This window comes from Pinus tabuliformis, chromosome 2_2, assembly GCF_031772625.1.
Source record: "Pinus tabuliformis cultivar Carrire ecotype Pingquan chromosome 2_2, CPIR1, whole genome shotgun sequence".
Taxonomy (NCBI): domain Eukaryota; kingdom Viridiplantae; phylum Streptophyta; class Pinopsida; order Pinales; family Pinaceae; genus Pinus; species Pinus tabuliformis.
Genome location: NC_142300.1, coordinates 957,548,749 through 957,568,608, shown reverse-complemented (window position 1 = coordinate 957,568,608; position 19,860 = coordinate 957,548,749). Strand labels below are relative to the sequence as shown.

The following is a 19,860-nucleotide window of genomic DNA, read 5'->3' as shown; positions in this document are numbered from 1 at the left end:
TTATGGATTATATGGAACTGTCCATTCTCTTCTAATGGCTTCCTTAGCACAAAAATTTGTGAAGTCTTTATCAATATTCTCTCCACCATTATCTAAGCGAAGCACCTTGATCTTCTTCTTCACTGTCGCATTCTCAACGAGGCCCTTAAACTCCCTAAAACAATCGAAGACCTCATCCTTGGTCTTCAAGAAGTAGATCCAGGTTTTCCTAGAATGGTTATCAATTAAGGTGATGAAGTATTCGACACCATTGAGAACTCTAGTGGGCATCGGACCACAAATATCTGAATGTATAAGTCCTAACATGTCATATGCTTTGTTGTCACTTCTTGGGAATGCTGCCTTAGTATATCTCCCAAGTACACATCCTCTGCACACATCATTGTGTTCTGTGCCAAGTTTTGGAACCTCTGTTACTGTTTCCTTGAGCATCTCGAGTGCTCCATGGTGTAGATGACCCATTCTCCTATGCCATAACTCATTCAACTCCTTCCCACTGCTATTGTCACTACCCATTAGTGCCATTGGAGAGTCAAGCTGCAATCTATACAATCTGTTGCTTCGAACTTCAACCTGTCTTACCTTCTTCCAGCTCGAGTGTTTGACAAACACTTTCTTCCCTATGGAGTGGATATCATATCCCTTATCCTGTAACTGGGATACTGAAATCAGGCTCACACCCAACTTGGAACATGCAATACATCTGTAGCACTGGTGCTTTCTCCTGACTCCTTCTGAAAATTGATGGTACCTCTTCCTACTGGAGCTCACTTTGTTCTGTTTCCCATAGTAATATGGAATTCTATCTGCTCCTCCTTGTAGCTAGAGAAATATTCTCTAACCACTGTCATATGAGCTGATGCTCCACTGTCTATATATTAAACACCCTGTGAAGTTGTTCTTGTCAAGCACGCAAATTCGCCTTCAAACTTGGAAGACAAGTCCTAAGCCTCCTGAATGTCAATTTTGTCCATGGTCATAGGAAGGACAATTTGTGTGCTATTCCTCTTCCACTCGATGCTGGTTTTGTTGTTGCAAAAACCCTCTTTGTCCAACTAGAAATTTGCTCAGTGAAAATATGAGCTGCAACTGCTCCCATTGACTACTGGAATCACTCTCCAGGGAAAATTGAATTTTCTGCACACCTGCAATTGAAAATCGAACTGCCGGCCCAACAGTTCAACCTACCTATTTGAGCACTACGCTGCCTCAAGAATTTCGGCCTGTTGCTCCCTCTGAGCAATGAAATTCTTTCTCCGCTTCTGAGCTTCCCTGTTGATCACTCATGCTCTGATACCATGTGAAAATTTCATCTATTGCAGTAATTGGAAATTATTCTTCTAGCTATAAATTTAACTATATAGTTTATTTGCTACAACAAACAATGAATAAAATCACAACTTCAATTTTCACCATAAAAATACTGCGGAAAAATAGCAAAATGGAAACTAAGAGATTTTAGAACACACATAAAATTTTGACATTGTTATTTTCGGACAATCGTCCCCGAAAAAACCCAATGCGGGAAAACTGATGCAGTAGAGAGCGTTTTATTATTATTATGCGGCAAAAATTCTGAGTATAATAAAATGACGCCAAACTAGGGTTTCTATCTAAAACAAATACTAGCCAAAATATCTGAGGGAATTTCACCTTCCTCTCTTATGGAATCACGATTTCCGTTACACCAAAACCCGCAAGTTTTAGTAAACGGACGTATCGCGAAAGTTAATGGATCCTTGAGAGGCGGTCAAGCACATGTCATGAAACACACGGGAGCGTTGGATTATCCAATGCCCAACAATCTGCTCCCCAACGTGAGCCGGGTGTGATACGAACTTGAGACCTTTGGATTTGATATCACTTGTTGGAATTACGATTGCCATTACACCAAAACCTGTAGGTGTTAGTAAACGGACGCATCGCCAGAGTTAATGGATCCTCGAGAGGCGGTTAAGCACGTGTCACGAAACACACAGAGAGCGCGGGATTATCCAATGCCCAACACTTTCCAAGCAATCTTTGTGAAAATTCTATCGCTGCAACAACTGATTTACTTTACTTATTTTCCAATAAGTTATTTATGAAATTCCTTCAATAAACATTAAAATAAATTCTGCTGTAGATATCACACCATAATACAGAAACAAACACATGCACAGGAATCAACACACCGACATCTAAGTTACCGGAAACTCCTAAAGAATTTTCTGGAAACGCAGATTCCCATTTCCGATACATAAACGAATAGATTTTTGTCCAAAACGCTGTAAAAACGTTTTTGTGCCGTTCCAAAAAATCGGAAACTTTAGATTTGGAATGGATACGTTTCCAAGGGATTTAAATTTTTTTGGATCCGTTTCCAGAAATCTGGCAACCAATCCACGAAAATTGTGATCAGAATCCATCCTTAAAATGTTAAAAAGCTTTAAAATTTGTATAGCCATAAATAAATAATAAAAATGAAGAAATCAGATTTGCAAATAAACTCACTATAAACAAAGTCTCATAAAGTCTTTTCTAAATCTTTAGAAACAACGACACTCCATATATTTATCAAGGATTCTTACTAAGAAAAAGATAGATGTTCAAAAATACAAATAAAAGGGTTTGACAAATTTCTTCGTAAAGAGATTTATTTGAGCGATTAATTTTCATTTTGGTTAAGGTTTTGTTAATTGTCATTAATTTTGCTCTTGATTTCATAAATCCCTCCAATATAACAAATCTTCTCTAGCCAATCTTGTGCCTGCATATAGTCATGAGAGAAGATTGAAATGTTCAAATAGGTCTTGATGGAATATCCCAATGATCCCATGGACCTTTTAATTGTCATGCAAAGAAGATAGATATCATCTGCCATGCATGACACATTCTTTGAACGAGTTGGACCCTAAAGCACAAAGGTTGTAGCATTTCTGATAACATTATTAATGATGATGATAATATGTTGAATGTTATAATAATCACTAATGATGATGACAATGTTTATGCTGAATTGATGATGATGATTTGTTTATGTTGAATTCATGGCGATGACTATACATTTTTAGATATAGATTCTAGATTCTAAAAGATGAATGATAATATATATATATATATATATATATATATATATATATATATATATGCCGTTTCCTTGCCGTATCGTATCCTGATATTTTGAAAATTTGTCGTATCTGTTTCAAACCCCGTATCCGTATCTGTTTCAATGCAACTTAGCTCTCCAAGCAATCCTTGTGAAAATTCTATCACTGCAATAACTGATTTACTTTATCTACTTATTTTCCAATAAGTTATTTATGAAATTCCTTCAATAAACATTAAAATAGATTCTGCTGCAAATATCACACCATAATACTGAAACAAACACATGCACAAGAATCAACACACTGACAATGGACAAGATATTTTGGACAACAGTCTTCGGAAAATCCCAATGTGGGGAAACCGGTGCAGCAAGGGAGGATTTTATTATTCAGCTATTCTTCAGTACAACAGGGTGCCAAACTGGCTTACCCAACAGAGAGAAAAATTCTTCAGCATTTCTCCTAGTCTCAGTGTCAGCCTGGCTGACGTCTGTGTAGCTCCCAGACACTTTATGTCAGCCCCTGCCTCTCTGCGTTAGCACTGGGCATCTCTGCGTCACTCACGCAGGCCCTCTAGTGACTGTGCAGTCTGCTGCTGCCTCTGCGTCTCACTGAGAAGCTTTGCGTCTGCCTCTCCAACCTCTGCGCTAGTTCTGGTGCTGCTCCCGACTCTCTGTTCCGTACTTGATGCCTCCTGCTGCTCTCTAGACCACTAGTTCGAATTTCTCAGCGAACCCCACTCCAGAAATCGAATTGACTGGTCTCTCTCAGTATGTCCTCCAACTGACCCTCAAGCCTCTTCTAATACTTTTCTAGTTGGTCCGTCAACAACCGAGACTAAATCTCTAATCAACAACTAAGATTAGATTTGGCTTGATCCATGACTTTTGGACCCTTCCAACCCAATTTTATATTAATACCCATTAATATTTTATTTTTCCTAAGTTTAGACTTAGGAACTCCATTAAAAAAATTAATTATATTAATATCTCCCAAACCAGTTAGAATTTGCCCAAACCATTTCTGGGTCTTGGAGATCTCATGTGCTTTAGCCTCTCCACCAATTTCCATGGCTAGAGCACATCCGATGCTACCCAAAATCAACAATCTCGGCTCGGAAACTGACCCCCGAAATGATCTTCGTCAACCTCTATGCTGGGTCTGTGCAGTTCCTTGCACGCTCAACTCGGAACTCTCTATGAAGTAGACATCCTACCTGTCTCTGCTGTTGAAAGTGTTTGTTAAGGCCTTCTGGAAATTTTCCCGGCCTTTGACAATTGAAACAACCCACTCCACAACGAAATCAAATTGCCCTTCCTGAAGTTAGAAAATTATATATTACGGAGCAGTGGAACACATAAAATATTGCAGAAATATAAACACAAAAAATGCATAAAACAAGAGAGACAAAGATATACGTGGTTCACCCAGTTTGGGCTACAGCCACCCCGAACAACCAGTCCTTCCTTTCTATTATATTATCCAGCAAAATGAAGAGACACAACCTACAATAGATCCGCTGTAATATCCTTTATTTTCTCTCACAGTCTCACCTCTCTGTTTCTCGCTCACAGAATACACATCTATTACATAGTCTCAAATACAATGCCCTCATACAAAGAGGGGTTGTTTTCTAGGGCAAAAAACCCTAAACTAAACATAAGTTCTACCGTCAAATCATCTGCCTAATGAACGGCCCAGATTGACTAGAAATTACTATACTTTTATAAGGCACTTTTACATCTGTTTTTAGCTTCGGGGGTGCTGCCCCCGAAACCCCCACCGGGGGACCGCTGGCTCCCGGACCCTCCAATCGAGGGGGATTGCCCCCCCTAAACCCCCGTGGGGGGGACAACTCCCCCCCGCTCCCCCCCGCGTGGAGGGGTGTACAAACTTCTTGGGGTATACATCCGGTTGAAACAAAGACCTCTGAACAATCATGCTCCACACCCAACAATCTCCCACTTGGAGAATGATTGTAGAAACTCCATTGCTGCTTTATTTGCTGGACAATGACTCCTCTTTGGACTTGGTTGTTTCTCATCTTCATCGTCATCCTTGAAGACCAATTGAAACTGAGCATATTTTCAGTTTCTCCTTGGTTACAACTTTTGTTAGCATATCTGCAGGATTGTGGCTAGTCTGTATCTTTTCCACCTTCAACTCTCCATCTTCCAACACTGATCGCATGAAATGGTACTTGAGCTATATGTGTTTAGTCCTGGAATGAAATGCTGAGTTCTTTGCAAGATGAATGGCACTTTGGCTATCACTGTATAACGTGCCCATATCATGCTCCTTACCCAATTCACCTATGAACCTTTGTAAGCAAATCATTTCTTTTACTAGCCTCTGTAGCAGCAACATACTCTGCTTCTGTTGTTGAAAGTGCAACAACACTTTAGATTTTTGAAACCCAACTAACAACTGTTCCACCTACAATAAATACATATCCTATAGTGCTCCTCCTGTTATCTCTGTCACCTGCCATATCTGCATCAACATATCCCTGTAGAGAAATGTTTGAACCACCAAAGCATAATTCTTGATTTGTGGTACCTTTCAAATATCTGAGAATCCATTTCACTGCCATCCAATGTTCCTTTCCTGGATTGTTCATGTACCTGCTTACAACTCCCACTGCATGTGCAATATCAGGCCTTGTGCAGACCATTGCATACATTAAGCTTCCAACTGCTGATGCATATGGAACTTTAGACATATAATCCATGTCTTCTTGGTTCTTTGGGCGCATTTCCTTACTAAGTTGGAAATGGCTAGCAAAAGGTGTACTAACTGGTTTTGCATTGTGCATATTAAATCTTTTCAACACCTTTTGTATGTACTCATTTTGAGACAATGTTAATTTGCAATTTTTCTTGTCTCTAGTTATTTTCATACCAAGGATTTGTTTTGCAGCTCCCAAATCCTTCATTGCAAATGAATTTGCCAATTTTCTTTTGAGCACATTTATTTCCTGCATGTTAGACCCTGCAACAAGCATGTCATCTACATACAATAACAATATAATATAGCTGCCATCATTTTGTTTTTTCAGATAAACATAATGATCAGAGTGACGTCTAGTATAACCTTGTTCAGACATAAACTTGTCAAATTTTAGATACCACTGCCTTCGACCCTGTTTTAAGCCATACAAGTTCTTCTTCAACCTGGACACTAGTTTCTCCTTCCCTTTTACCTCATATCCTTGTGGCTGCTGCATATATATCTCTTCCTCCAAATCCCCATGGAGAAAGACTGTCTTTACGTCTAACTGCTCAAGATGCAAATCTTGTCATTTTAACAACAAGAGAAAATATTTCATCAAAATCAATACCTTTCTTCTGTGCAAACCCCTTCACCACAAGTCTAGCTTTGTACCTCTGTTTTCCTCCATCTTCTTCCTTCAGCTTGTAAATCCATTTATTCTGTAATATAGTTTTACCTGCAGGCAACCTGACTAAGTCCCAAGTCTGGTTATGCATTAAGGAGTCCATCTCTTCTTCCATGGCTAGCTCCCACTTCTTCCTGCTTTCAACTTGCATTGCTTCTTCATAACATTTGGGTTCACCAGAATCAGTCAACAATAAATAATATAATGAAGGAGAGTATCGTTCAGGGGGTCTACTTATCCTGGTAGATCTTCTAACACCACTTTCACGTGTTTGGGGTGCTTGTTGCTGTTGTGGTGGTTGCTGTTGTTGTGGTTGCTGTTGTTGTGGTTGTTGATTATTATTATTTTCAGGCACCTTTACTTTTTCAGTGATCTCATCAAGAACTATGTATTCCTTATTTCCTTCTTCCTGTTTCTTTTCCTGTAACTGATTCTTATACAAGACCTTTTCATTGAATATTACATCTCTGCTTCTAATGATTTTGTGATTTTCATAATCATATAAGCGATAACCAAAATCATTAACACCATATCCAATAAAGGTACATTTCTTTGACTTTGCCTCAAGCTTTGTTCTGTTTTCTTTATTAATATGGACAAATGCCTCACAACCAAAAGGCTTTAAAAAAGAGTAGTTTACCTTTTTACCTTTCCATGCTTTCTCTGGAACACCACCATCCAAGGAACTTGAAGGCCCTCTGTTTATTAGATAAACAACAATATCTACAACATCTACCCAAAACTGTAAAGGAAATCCTGCATGCAATCTCATGCACCTTGCACGCTCCATGATTGTTCTATTCATCCTTTCTGACACACTATTTTCTTGTGGTGTTCTTGGAACTGTGTTCTTTCTGCGAATTCCATGCTCTGAACAATACCTATCAAACTCTTTGCTGCAATATTCACCTCCATTGTCTGATCTGAGACACTTCAATTTCTTTCCTGTCTCAATCTCAACCAAAGCTTTCCATTTCTTGAAAGTATCAAATACATCAGATTTATTCTTAATACAATAAATCCAAGTTTTTCTAGTTGTATCATCAATAAAAGTAACATAATAACGAGAGCCACCGAGAGATGATACCTGAGCAGGTCCCCATACATCTGTATGCACAAGCTTTAATTTTTCGCTCTTCTTTTCTTTCCCAAGTCTGAGAAATCTGACTCTCTTCTGTTTTCCATAAATGCAATTCTCACAGAAGTCCAAATCAACATTCTTCAAACCTGACAACAAATTCCTTGAGTGAAGGATCTTCATCCCCTTCTTACTCATGTGTCTGAGCCTATGATGCCATAATGCTGCATCTGCTCCTTTGGAAGTTAAAGCATTAACAGAGTTAGAAATACCATTGCATAAATACAATGTACCAACCTTTTTGCCTTTTTCTATTACCAGGGCTCCTTTGGTGATCTTCCAAGCTTTATCATTGAAAGTTGTCACGCAACCTTCACCGCCTAACTGCCTTGCTGAAATAAGATTTTTCTTCATATTTAGAACATGCCTTACCTCCTTTAGTGGCCATTGGTTTCCATTCTACTGTTTTACAGGAACCTTACCCATTCCAACAATTTTACGGGGTTTATCATCACCCAAACGGACTTGTCCAAAATCTCCTTGAACATAGTCATGAAAGTATTTCTTATCAGGGGTGGCATGGAATGAGGCCCCTGAATCTACCACCCAGGAATTAGTAATATTTTCGAAAGAAAGAATCAAATCATCTTGTAACACCTCACCTGTCACATTTGCTTCATGATTGTTTTCTTGCTGTGCATCTCCTTCTTTTCCCTTCCGAGATCTACAGTGTTTCTTTAGGTGTCCTTTCTTTCTGCATTTCCAGTAGACTATCCCCGATCTGGACTTGGATCTGCCTTTCCTTGATTTACTGCGATATCCTAAACTCTTTCCTCTTTCCATTTTTCTTTCCCTAGACTCTGCCCTCAAAGCATTACCCGATGTCTCACCGGAGCTTTTCCGTCGCATTTTCTCGCTAAGGATAGCACCGACAACATCAGCAAACTTTAAAGTACTAGATCCAGAAACAGAGTTACTAATGGCCATTACTAAACCATTCCAAGTTTCTGGCAATGAGCACAAGAATAACAGAGCTCTAACTTCATCATCAAAGTTTACTCCTACAGAGCTTAACTGATTTATAACAATATTAAAATCATTTAAATGGTCTGCAATAGATCCACCTTCTGACATCTTCATATTAAATAACCGTTTCATAAGAAATACTTTGTTTGAGGTCGAGGGTTTTTCATATAGTTTCACCAATGACTTAATCAAACCCTCTGTCGTTGTTTCCTTTGAAATGTTGAAGGCAACTGACACTGCGAGGCACAACCATACTATTCCGAGTGCCTTTCTATCGAAAGTTCCATTCTTCATCTGTCATACCCGTCGGCATCTTTGTTTTTTCGCCCAATGGTAGGTACAAATCTTTCTGATACAGATAATCTTCCATCTGCATCTTCCACAATGAGAAGTTTTGGCCGTTAAATTTCTCGACCCTAAACGTACCATTTTCTGCCATTGCTCCTAGGGGTAGCTGTCCCATAATATGTCCAGCAGCATTGAGTTATAGAGTCTACACCAACATGCCCAAATAGTCTACAATTAGGCCATGCTGTCACCTACAGCAATGTGGTATGATGACAACAGTTAAAGTGACTGCAACTAGGTCTCTTTGGGCAGTGAATAAGAGTCTTTACAAGACTGATAATGGACCTCTCTTAACAACGGATTGGGGCTCCCTTCAAACTGTATATAGAGCTTATATTCCACTGCTGATCAGCCCTCCCTTTGTTGTGGATTATGGCTGCACTTTACAGCCATCAAACTGACTCAACACATACAACATACATTTCAAGATGTGTGCACTAGCTCACTGTTCTAGGGTAATTAGGCTGCTGCAATTCTGGATTGGTTAGGGCAACCAACCACAGTCCTTAACAACCCGCAAGCTAACCCAAAATTGCTTCCTCTTGCTGCGGCTGTCCTTAAATAGGATGCTGCCCTCCACGCTGCTCCTTGAGGGCAGTTCCAAGCCCAACGTATGGACTTGTCACCCTAAAATAGTTGTTGCACCCTCCAGCAAACCCTCCTTGCCTCGGCCTCCAAGAACAGTCACTCTGTCCTCTAAATGGACCCCTGAAATAGCCCTCAAATGACCTCGCTGTCCAGACTTCTCCTTGCTGCGGCTAGGGCTTGCTTTAGCTGCAGTTAAGGGCTTCTTCTACCTTTCCTCTTGCGGCAGATGTGGCCTTTCCTTGCTATGAAATTATGGCCTCCTTTTTGACAGCGAATAGGGCCTCTTGACAGCGGATAGATGACCTTAGATTAGGTCTCTCTAGACTGCGTTTTAGGCCTCCTTTAGACAGCGGATTAGGGCTCCTTTTGGCTGCAAATTGGAGCTCCCTTGGACTGCGGCTAAAGCCGCCTTCTTTGACTACGGCTAGGGCTAGATCTCCACTCTAGGACTGCGGCCAGATCCTCCTCTTCATTTGCGGCTATGGGAATCATAAGATTTAGGCCAGCGTATACTCTTAGGATCTCTCCTCCCACCAAAACCCAAAGACAAGTGGAGAGGAAGAGATCACAAGAAGAGTGTATGCAAATGACTTGCAAGCCACCTCTTTTTATACTAAAACGTTGAGCACAAGTGGGGTTTAGTTGGTTGCTGGCCGACCTTGATGAATTGTCCCATATCACAAATAAATTCGTATATCCATGAATATTTATCGGAATCGAATGATCTTTAGATCAATCCTACACCTCTCAATGAGAGGGATCCAAGAAAAATATCAGCTGCCATTAATAAGATGACCCACATGGAGTTTGGCCCTAGTTGCCAATTTTAACATAATCCTATATTCCACCTTAAACTGGAAATGTATGGTCTTGTGATTGGTGGTAATTGAAGTGGAAGCCTTAGGCGTATGTTGACTTGGTTTGACTAGGCCATTTGATCTCTAGGAACTACTAGGGAGAAACACCCTTGAGTCATAGGAGAACTGGCCAGAAGTGAGAGGAGGGTTGGCGAGGTGATAGTTTCCCCCTCTAGAAGATGGTGGGTCTCGCACTTGAGCTTTTAGACCTAATCTCGAGAAGTGCAATATTTTGGTATGACAATATTCAAACATTGAATATAGAACTAATTGTTTCTTTAGAGATGAAGGCATGTTGAATTTTTAATGAAATGCATTATACTATATACCCATTCATTCTTTAGCAACCAATAAGGTCTATCATAATGTGAAATATGGTTTCTCAAATATTTTATAGCCAACTTAGTCGAGAATTTGAGTTAAAATGCATAATAAGATCACATTTTCAGTAATAAATGGTGACAGCTTGGATTTTGATTTTCTGATTATTCTGTTGTGACAAAGTGCATTGTTTACTGGTGCTTCATGTGGTGTAATGTTTATTATGTTAAAGTGTCAAACTCTTTTAATGAGGATCTCCTTCTGGTCATATGTATTTGATGGTTTAAATGAGCAGACTGAGTTTAATATGCCTTTTCATGCAATTTATTTTTGTAGGGTGTATAACTGTTTGGATTTTATATTGTTGCAGGATGCAGTGCACTCTCTGTCAGTGCAACTTTACAGCTTTGTCAAAGCTTAGGGGTACCTCCTTCAACAGTTGATTTTATTCTTGATATTTTGAATTCAAATGCAGAAGTCAGGTGAATCTCAATTTGTCCTCCATTCACATAATTCATGTTCTTATCAACCCTTTGTTATACATGGTTTTAATTATCCGATTGAGCATAGCATATCAACTTGAACTGTCAGAGTTTTTAAAATTGTGGTGGCTGTGAAGTATCTATGTTTCTTAAGCAGTTCTTGAAATGTACCCTATGTTGTGTTCAAACATTATGTTAGATATGGTCCTACCATATCCTGAGTTATTGTTGTCATCCCTGCTTTGTCATTTATTAGTATATTACCATTCAAATCCTTGCTTCTTGTGATAAATTTGTTAATGCACCAGTAGAACCATATGGTAATAAAGAAGGCATACCCACTGTCACCATGGTAGCTCCTTCACATTTTTAGCAGGCTCTCCTTCAGCACAATGGGGAATCCCTAAAGACAACTTAGTGTGTATGATAATAACTTGAAGACTTTCTTAGATTCAGCGTAAATCTAGTTTATGGTATTTTCATCAGTAATTTGAATTTCCAGACTCTGTAAAACAGAAAATAAAGGACTAGTGCCTAGAATGATTTTAGGCAGATGAAATCTATAGGGCAGAAACTTTGAGGTTATTTCAAGTAAGATTTGAAGTGAATGCAGATGAAATTAACAACCCACAACAGTCCTATCTTGCTATCGCCCAATACAGAAAATTACTTATGAGAACTTGAATTAAGGAGAGGTTCCAAACTTGCATGAAGGTGTGTTTCTTGACAGATATGCAAATCTGCCGCTAGTTTGAGTAAAGAAGAACCACATAAATGATTTCCAGCAATAAACACAAAGGCATCAAAGGAGAATGAACCACAAATTAGCTCCTCTAAATGAAGGAACAATGTTACCAAGAATTTAGCCCTTTATAACACATTTGATGCAAATATTTCCTGTATTAATCTTCAGCAAATTAAGTCGAAACATCTGGTCTGCTAGAGTAGGGTTCTGTGTAGGAAGTGTTGACCACTAGAGTGACACCTGAAGATTGTTTCAAGACTCTATGCCCAAGGTGTGTTGATTTTGGGTAGAATCGGATGTGCTCTAGCCTTGAAATTTGGTGGAGGGGCTCGAACACATGAGATCTCCAAAACCCAGAAATCATTTGGAGAAATTCCACTCGGATGAGGAGTTATTAAAATAATTAATATTTTTAATGGGTTCTTAAGTCTAAACTTAGGAAAATAAAAATATTAATGTGTATTAATAAGAATATGGGTTAGAAGGTTCTAAGTGACGAGGATCAAGCCTGTTTTAATCTTAGCCGTTGATTAGAGATTAGATCATGGCAGTTGATTCATCAATAGGAAAAATATAAGAAGAGGCTAGAGGGTCAGTTGGAGACACACCAAGAGATCAAAGAGTTCAAATTTTCTAGGGCGAGGTTTGTTGAGAAAGTCGAGCTAAGTGATCTGAGTTGCAGTGAGAGGGGCACTTTGGCGGAGGGACTTCAGTCCAAGGCCGAGGATACATAGTAGAGAGGTAGAACAACACTAGGAGAGACTACAAAACTCCAGAGAGGGTGACACAGAAGCTAGAGTGGCTGTCATAGTCATTTAGAGGCAACACTGGGGTTTCTGTGAGGCAGAGAGAGCAACAGTTCAACATATCGATTTTTGAGCAAGGAAGGCTCACTCGGAGGGTGACGCAGCTCCTAGAGGAGGTGACGCAGTTCCAACACAGAGCTTGGAGCAACCATCGCTGCCCAACACTGGGGACAACATTGTCATCTATGGGGTTTGATCATCCAGTTGTTGGATTCGCCAAAATATCTATCTCTGGATAGAGGTACTTCTGCCAGGTTTATTCTCTGTTGGGTGAGCCGGAATTGGCACCCTAGTTGTATTTAGAAATCTGCTTAATAATACAAACCCTCTATATGCTACACCGGTTTTCCCGAATTGGGTTTTTTCGGGGACGATTGTCCAAAAATAATGGTGTCCCTTGTGTGATTGTCTTAGTTTATTTCAGTTCATGATCCATATGTATGTGTAGGCTGCAATAATGTTTTCATTGCTGTTTAAATATTTAAATAACTTGTCGAATGTAAAGAACAAGTAGGAGATGATAAACGAGTGATTGCAGTGGGATTTATGATGTGTAGATTTAGAAATTTTCACATAGTATTAGAGCATTGCAGATCATAGGAGACTGAAGACACCAGCTGAGAAATTCAAAAAATTTGCCGCAGAGAAGCAACCGTCCTGAGTGACGGCATTGTTTTAGAGGCAGAGGAGCAGCTGCAGGAGTAACACAGAGCTAGAGGAGGTAACACAGAGGCTCATGCAGTGCATGCGTCAACATTTTGAGCCCGCAGAGGGTGACATAGAGCCAGAGAGGAGACAACGTAGTGATTGCGTCAGCTCTTTGGGCCAGCGCAGAGCTTGAGAGGTTCGAATTAGTCAGTTGCCGAGGAAGTAGAGCAGACTCGATTTGAAGAGCTGGTGGGACACTGTTTCTGTTGGTGTAGAACAATGTCTGTGGAGACAGAGCCGAGGTAGAGGGAGTCATTGCCTTGACATATTTCTAGCCAAAGAAATCTAGATCTGGGTTGCAGCAACAAAGGAGGATTGGAGAGGAAGTGATTCGACAGTTGGTGGGAGGATTTCCGTGAAGGAATTCAAGACTCAGAGGGAGTCTAGAGGAGTTTTTTCCTTAGAGGATTTCTAGCGCCAAAGAAATCCAGTTCCAAGTCTTGCTAGATTGACAACATGAGAGGGAGAAGAGAACCGATCCTATTTTTTAGTAGAGATGGCAATGAATGGGTTGAGGGATCAGAACAGATTGGATGGAGCATCCAATTTTGTCATCTGGAAGGCCAGGATCCTGGCAATCATAGACAAATATCGCATCAAGGACTATGCCTTGAAGGTAGTTGTTGAGTCAATCGACGTTGATCCGTTGAAGAAGTACGAGGAGGCCCAGGCTAAGGCCAAGTGCATGATGCTAGATGAGGTCAAAGATCATGTAGTACCACAAATTGCTGAGAAGAACACAACAAGGGAGATGTGGGATGCGCTGACCACCTTGTATCAGGGATCTTCCGTCCAACAGGAGATGCTATTAAAAAATCAGCTGAGATAGTACCAGATGCAGAGGGGGGAAGAGTCGATCCCTTCCTTCTTAGGTTGCAAGGGATTCGCGACCAGTTGACTTCCATGGGGTATACACTAGATCCTGAGTTCATGGTCAGGACTGCCCTGAATGTAGTCACCGAGGACTGGGAGACCTTTGTCCAAAGCATCTTGGGCAGAGCGACTCTCCTTAGTTGGGAGGAGATGTTGGCAGCTCTTCTACAAGAAGAGCTCACGAGGATGACCAAGACAGGGAGTAGCGGCAAGGGTGCCTGAGTCAAGGAGGAGGAGGAGGAGGATGCAGCTCTCGCATCATCGGAATAGCAAGTGCAGCAGAGAAGAAAGAAGAAGGACATCACCAAGGTCAAATTCTTCAATTGTGGGAAACTAGGACATTATGCGACTCAGTGCTCTCGAAGAAGGGTAAGGGGGAAGCTTCTGAATCAAACGCTGCTCCAGTGAAAGTTGACATGGAAGACGAGGATGACAAATACGCCATGAGTACTCATGTGCATCTAGAGAAGAGGTGGGGTGACATGGAGTTGTAGTTGAGAGCAGTGTTGATAATATCGCCGAAATATCGGCGATATTCGCAAATATCGCGATATTTTCGGCGAGCCGAAATATCGCCCCCGAAAAATCGCGATATTTTCAAGTTTTGAATTTCGCGCGAGAAATACGAAATTTCGGCGATATTTTAGTAAATATCGCGAGACGAGGGTAAATATCGCCGGTTAGGTTGTATCGACGAATTATAAAATGGTTTTTGAGTTTTCGATGCACGTCATTTTGTTTTCGTGAGAGCTGGAGAGTGAGTGCGAAGGAGGGTTTCCCGTTTGGCTGCCAAGAAAACTTCAAAGGTATGAATCCGAGTCCCGACATCGTGTCATCGTCTTCACTGTTCAGTGCCGCTGCGTTTAGTTATATACAAACGCTGGTTTACAAACGCTGGTCTTCACTGTGTTTTAAACTTTTATCATTGATTCATTTATGCGCTGTTGCATATAGTTCAAACTTCATGTATCAATTTATAATAAAAATCCATAATAGTTGAAATAATATATTCGTTTGTGAGGGAATGGATATATGTATATCGTATAATATGATAAACTCTTCAGGTTTTCCCGGATGTAGGGATTTTCCATTGTTAGTAATTTCTGAAATCTGTCTAGAAAAGAAATTTAATTATTACTTCACTATAGATGCCTTAGCAATGAACACTATAGATGCCTGATGGACACTGTTGATGCCTTGGGAATGGACACTGTTGATGAGTATCCAAGTTGCCATGGTATTCATTCTGAAAGTGTAAAACAGAACAATGAATTTTATAAAATATTTGATAGACTATTCTGGTCATATTATTTCATTCATAATATCTACCTGTCCAAAGCCAGTGAACAATTCTAGTCAATATTCTGAAGCTTCTATGGATTAGTTGTAGTGAAAACAGACGCTTGTTTGGGAATAGTCTTTTGTATTGGAATCGTTGCTACATTGCTACATCTCACCCTCTGGGACCCAGCCATGGACTTTCATCCCCACAGCCACCTGCTGCTGAACCCATTGACCCTTACCAAAGGAATCAAACCCAGGTCAGCAGTAGGACAGCATGGTATTTAAATTTTAAACCAGCTGAGCTTTCCCTCGGGGCTACAAAGGGATTAATATATCCACAGGCAATTTTTCATAAATCAATGATATTGGAGAAATGTTGTAAGTTTGTAACTATGACCAGAGAATTTACCAACATAATCAAAATGAAGATTACACAACAAAATATAATAAACCCTCTGCTGTTGCATTTTTCCCAGTAATGTAGATGAAATAAACTTCTAAACGTACAGGGCAATATTTCTTAGCGATGGGACCACATTGACCTATAGTAATTCAAATTTCAAACACTTAGCTATCACATGGTCTGCACATTGAAAACAAATCCAGATGTGTGCATACTGGAAGTGGAGATTACTGCAGCAGGTCATAAACCGGTCATCACTCTAACTACTAGTTTCAAATTTCACTTAGTTACATCAGAGGTAAAAATTAGTGTCAGGCACTGATCCATAATCCTGTAAATTGCAGCCATCATACTTTTGATATCCTCGATTGTTTTGAAACATTCTAGCACTCACAAAGTTTGTATTGGTTCTCCACATTTGAGTCCTTGAATGGACAATTATCAGGGATTAGCACGATTTGGTATCGCCTTTGAATATCATTTCTATTTGACATCATATATATCAGTGTTTTCTTCATATTTATGTGCCAATGTGTTTATTTCATGTTGTTATTGCTTTATATGTTTAAAAATCTGAAAAAAATGAATATATTATGCATTTTTTATGCTTGCCGATATTTGCCGATATTTTGCCGATATTGCCGATAAGATATTTTCTAGACCCTCGCCGATATTTTCCCGATACCGATATTATCAACACTGGTTGAGAGGACTACATAAGGGCAGGACCCTTGAGGTGCCCAAACTCTTGGATCACATATGGCTATGGGAGCCCTTAACGACAGTAGAAAAATGACGAGTGTCAGTTGGAGCGAGGTGTGATGGAGCGAGAGTGGCATTGCTAGAGTGCTGATGTCTGAGGTAACACAGTGGATGTTGTAGTAGTGCGAGAGGCAAAGAGCAGTTTGCAGCAATGCAGTAGCAGCAGAGGGTTAGCACAGATTAGCAACAGAGGTAGCTTCAGGATCACAAGGCATCCAAACTGACCACATGTTAGTGTTTGGGTGAAGTTTCAGTTACTTCTTAGTAATTGAGTTGCAGTGCAATAGTTAGCAGTGGCAGTGCTATGGGCAGCATGAGGCAACATTTTGAGAGGGAGTTGTTGTGCAGATGTACTAGTGGCAGTGGCAGAGTCATGGGCAGTGGTATAAGAAGCAACAGTGCAATGGATGAAGGGAAACAGGCCAAGCATCAACAAGACAGAGGACCGATGTAGTGGATCAGAGTAATGCTTCTATGGGGAAGTATTGCTAGAGCAATGTTGTCGTACAAAGTGTCTAGGCACCGCGACAATGCTCAGAATAAGGGTTGTGACTCTAATCCTTACTCACTCTGTTTAGACTCTCTCCTAGAGCGGGGTAGTCCCTAAGGTGAATGAATGAGAATAGCCTGTGAAACACAGGCTCTAGGAGACTTAAAAATACAACTTGATGAATTTAGAACAAATCTTGGTCAACTGAGATGGATAGATTAAAATAAGTCACAACCACAAGATAAAAATAATTATAGACCAGTGCCTTTATATTCAATTAACCATAGGCTAAACAAAAACAAGTTATCTCGAGCAGTTTATAAATGTGGCAAAGCGATGAACATGAATAATTAAATGTCAAACGCCCAAAACCTTATCACGCAAAATATTCTAGCACTTAAATCATGTGAAGAATTATGAAATTTTAATGCAAATCAGTGATTCCAGATTTAAAATGATTTTTATTAATAACCAGATCTAGAATAATTTATCATTCTCCTATAGTCAATGATTTTAAAACATTAATAGCGCCTAACAATAGAGAAACACTACCATTAAAATTAAAATTTTACACTTAACACCAAAGACACCAAGGAACTTTAAATTTGAATGTTAATTATCCCTTAGGTAAATGCTAAGTTTATGAAGCAACGCTTAATGTGGCAAATTAAATTTTTAATGTGACTAGAAATCAAATCAAAAGACCTTAATTGAAATTAAAATATTTTATGGGACGTAGGCCACATAAAAATTAAAATTTTTTAAATACGAGGGCACAAATTCCCCTTTTGATTTAATTCCCTAGCAATTTTGAAGTCACCAATCAAAATTTTTTAATGTTTTAAATGCTTTTAAATGAAATCAAAATATAAAAAAAAGGTTAAGTCAAAAAGAGAAAAATTTAAAATCAAAATAAAACAAACCTAGGATTCAAAAGAAAAACAAAATTAAAATAATAAAAAGTAAAAATGAAATCAAATTTAAAAGACAAATCTAAGTCAAAGTCATAAAAAATCAAAACAAGAAAAATGAAATGTAAACAAAAGAAATAAAAACAAAAAAAGACAATAATTATTTATTTATTTATTTTTTTTCGAATTATTAATAAACCTAAACCTAATTCATGCAAAACATAAAATGAAACAAAGAGAAAAAAATCGAATGTTTGTTGTGTGCAGCTTTTTTGACGACGGTGGATAGATTGAGGAAGAGTTGCGACGGATGGTAGAGCTGACAACGAGGGAGATAACACGATTTGAGGACCACGCTGCAGCAACTACAAGTAAGGGATGGAGCAGCAAGAGACTCACGTGGGTTGCGGCAAGGAGAGACTAGACTTAAGCAACAACGAGGAAAGGGAAGCCGCGGGTTTGGACGCGGGAGGAGCTATAGATGGAGGGAGGGACGAGAGTTGAGCAGTGACAAGGGGTTTTGAGGGTGGAATAGGGAGAACGCGGAAGGGAAGAAGGAGCCACGGGTTAGAAAGAGAGGGTGCCACAATGCAAAAGACGAGGGCACATGGAGGAGCACCAGATCAATAGGATGAGGCAGCTGGTCTTGCAGAAGGGGTATGGCAGCAAAACGAGGGGATTGAAATGGAGATGGAGCAGCGTTTTGCAAGCAGTGAATGGGAAATGGAAGAATTACGAGCAGAGGGATGGCAACAATCGAGCTGTGATGGGTTTTGTAGGCAGCGCTTTGGAGGTCGATTTGTAGGTGCAACAAATGGAGAATGGCAGAGGATGGGGAATAGAGGGTTTTCTTTAAAAAATTCGAAATTTTCGGCAGCAAAAAATAAAAGAAAAACCCCAGGCAGCAGTCCGGAAAACTTAGTCAACAGTTAAATGGTAGCCAGAAAACCCTTTAAATTTTTTTCAGAAATTCTGATTAAAATGTTGAATCCTTTTGCTTCAGATTTCCTTCAAACCCTTATAAAAATTTCCAGATTTAAAACTTTTTAAACCCTTGGACTGCAAAATTTTTGAACAATGTCCCTGGAAAATTATGTTGATAAACCCCAGAGATCCAGATCTTACCCTCCAGGGCCTAGATCTGGACTCTACACAAATTTCTTCCTTAGATCTGGACTCTACACAAATTTCTTCATCAGATCTATAGCTGCACGACAGCAAAAAAACACCCAAACGATATATACAATGATAAAAACTAAAACCCATAAAAACTGACGTTAGAAAAATAATTACAAAATTTACAAACTGCAGGCTCTAATCAGCCAAATCTATGATTATGCCGCACAATTTTTTTTAAAATTTTAAAGGAGGTGCTAACTCAAAACCCTTCGTGCATCATCAATAAAATCTTATGATAAGCTTGGAGCTAATTTAGCTGGGCTCTTCAGAAAACACAAATCGATAGTTGGCTGGTCCAACTGAAAACTTCCCCTAACGCCCAAGGATCTAAAAATCAAGATTTCTCTACAAAACTCAATCTAGCCATCAAATTAGAGCAAGAAAATAATAATAAAATTTAGACAAATAGAGATACCTACTATTACGTTCAAGATTTAGATTATTATTCAAACCCCAGCGCCTGAGCAAGATACTTGTACTCAAATTACTTTTTGGAACCTATCATCAATGGCT

General features: G+C 39.5%; 1 protein-coding gene across 4 annotated transcripts in view; it reads left to right on the top strand.

Annotated features, from left to right (window-relative positions):
* LOC149196394 (uncharacterized) overlaps nucleotides 1-19,860 on the top strand; it is a 491,550-nt gene that overhangs the window by 186,943 nt on the left and 284,747 nt on the right. For all 4 annotated transcript variants that reach the window (XM_089405541.1, XM_089405540.1, XM_089405539.1 and 1 more), the window contains one exon: nucleotides 11,075-11,186. In XM_089405541.1, coding sequence (XP_089261667.1) covers nucleotides 11,075-11,186 — 112 coding nt within the window. The remainder of the gene's footprint in view (nucleotides 1-11,074; nucleotides 11,187-19,860) is intronic.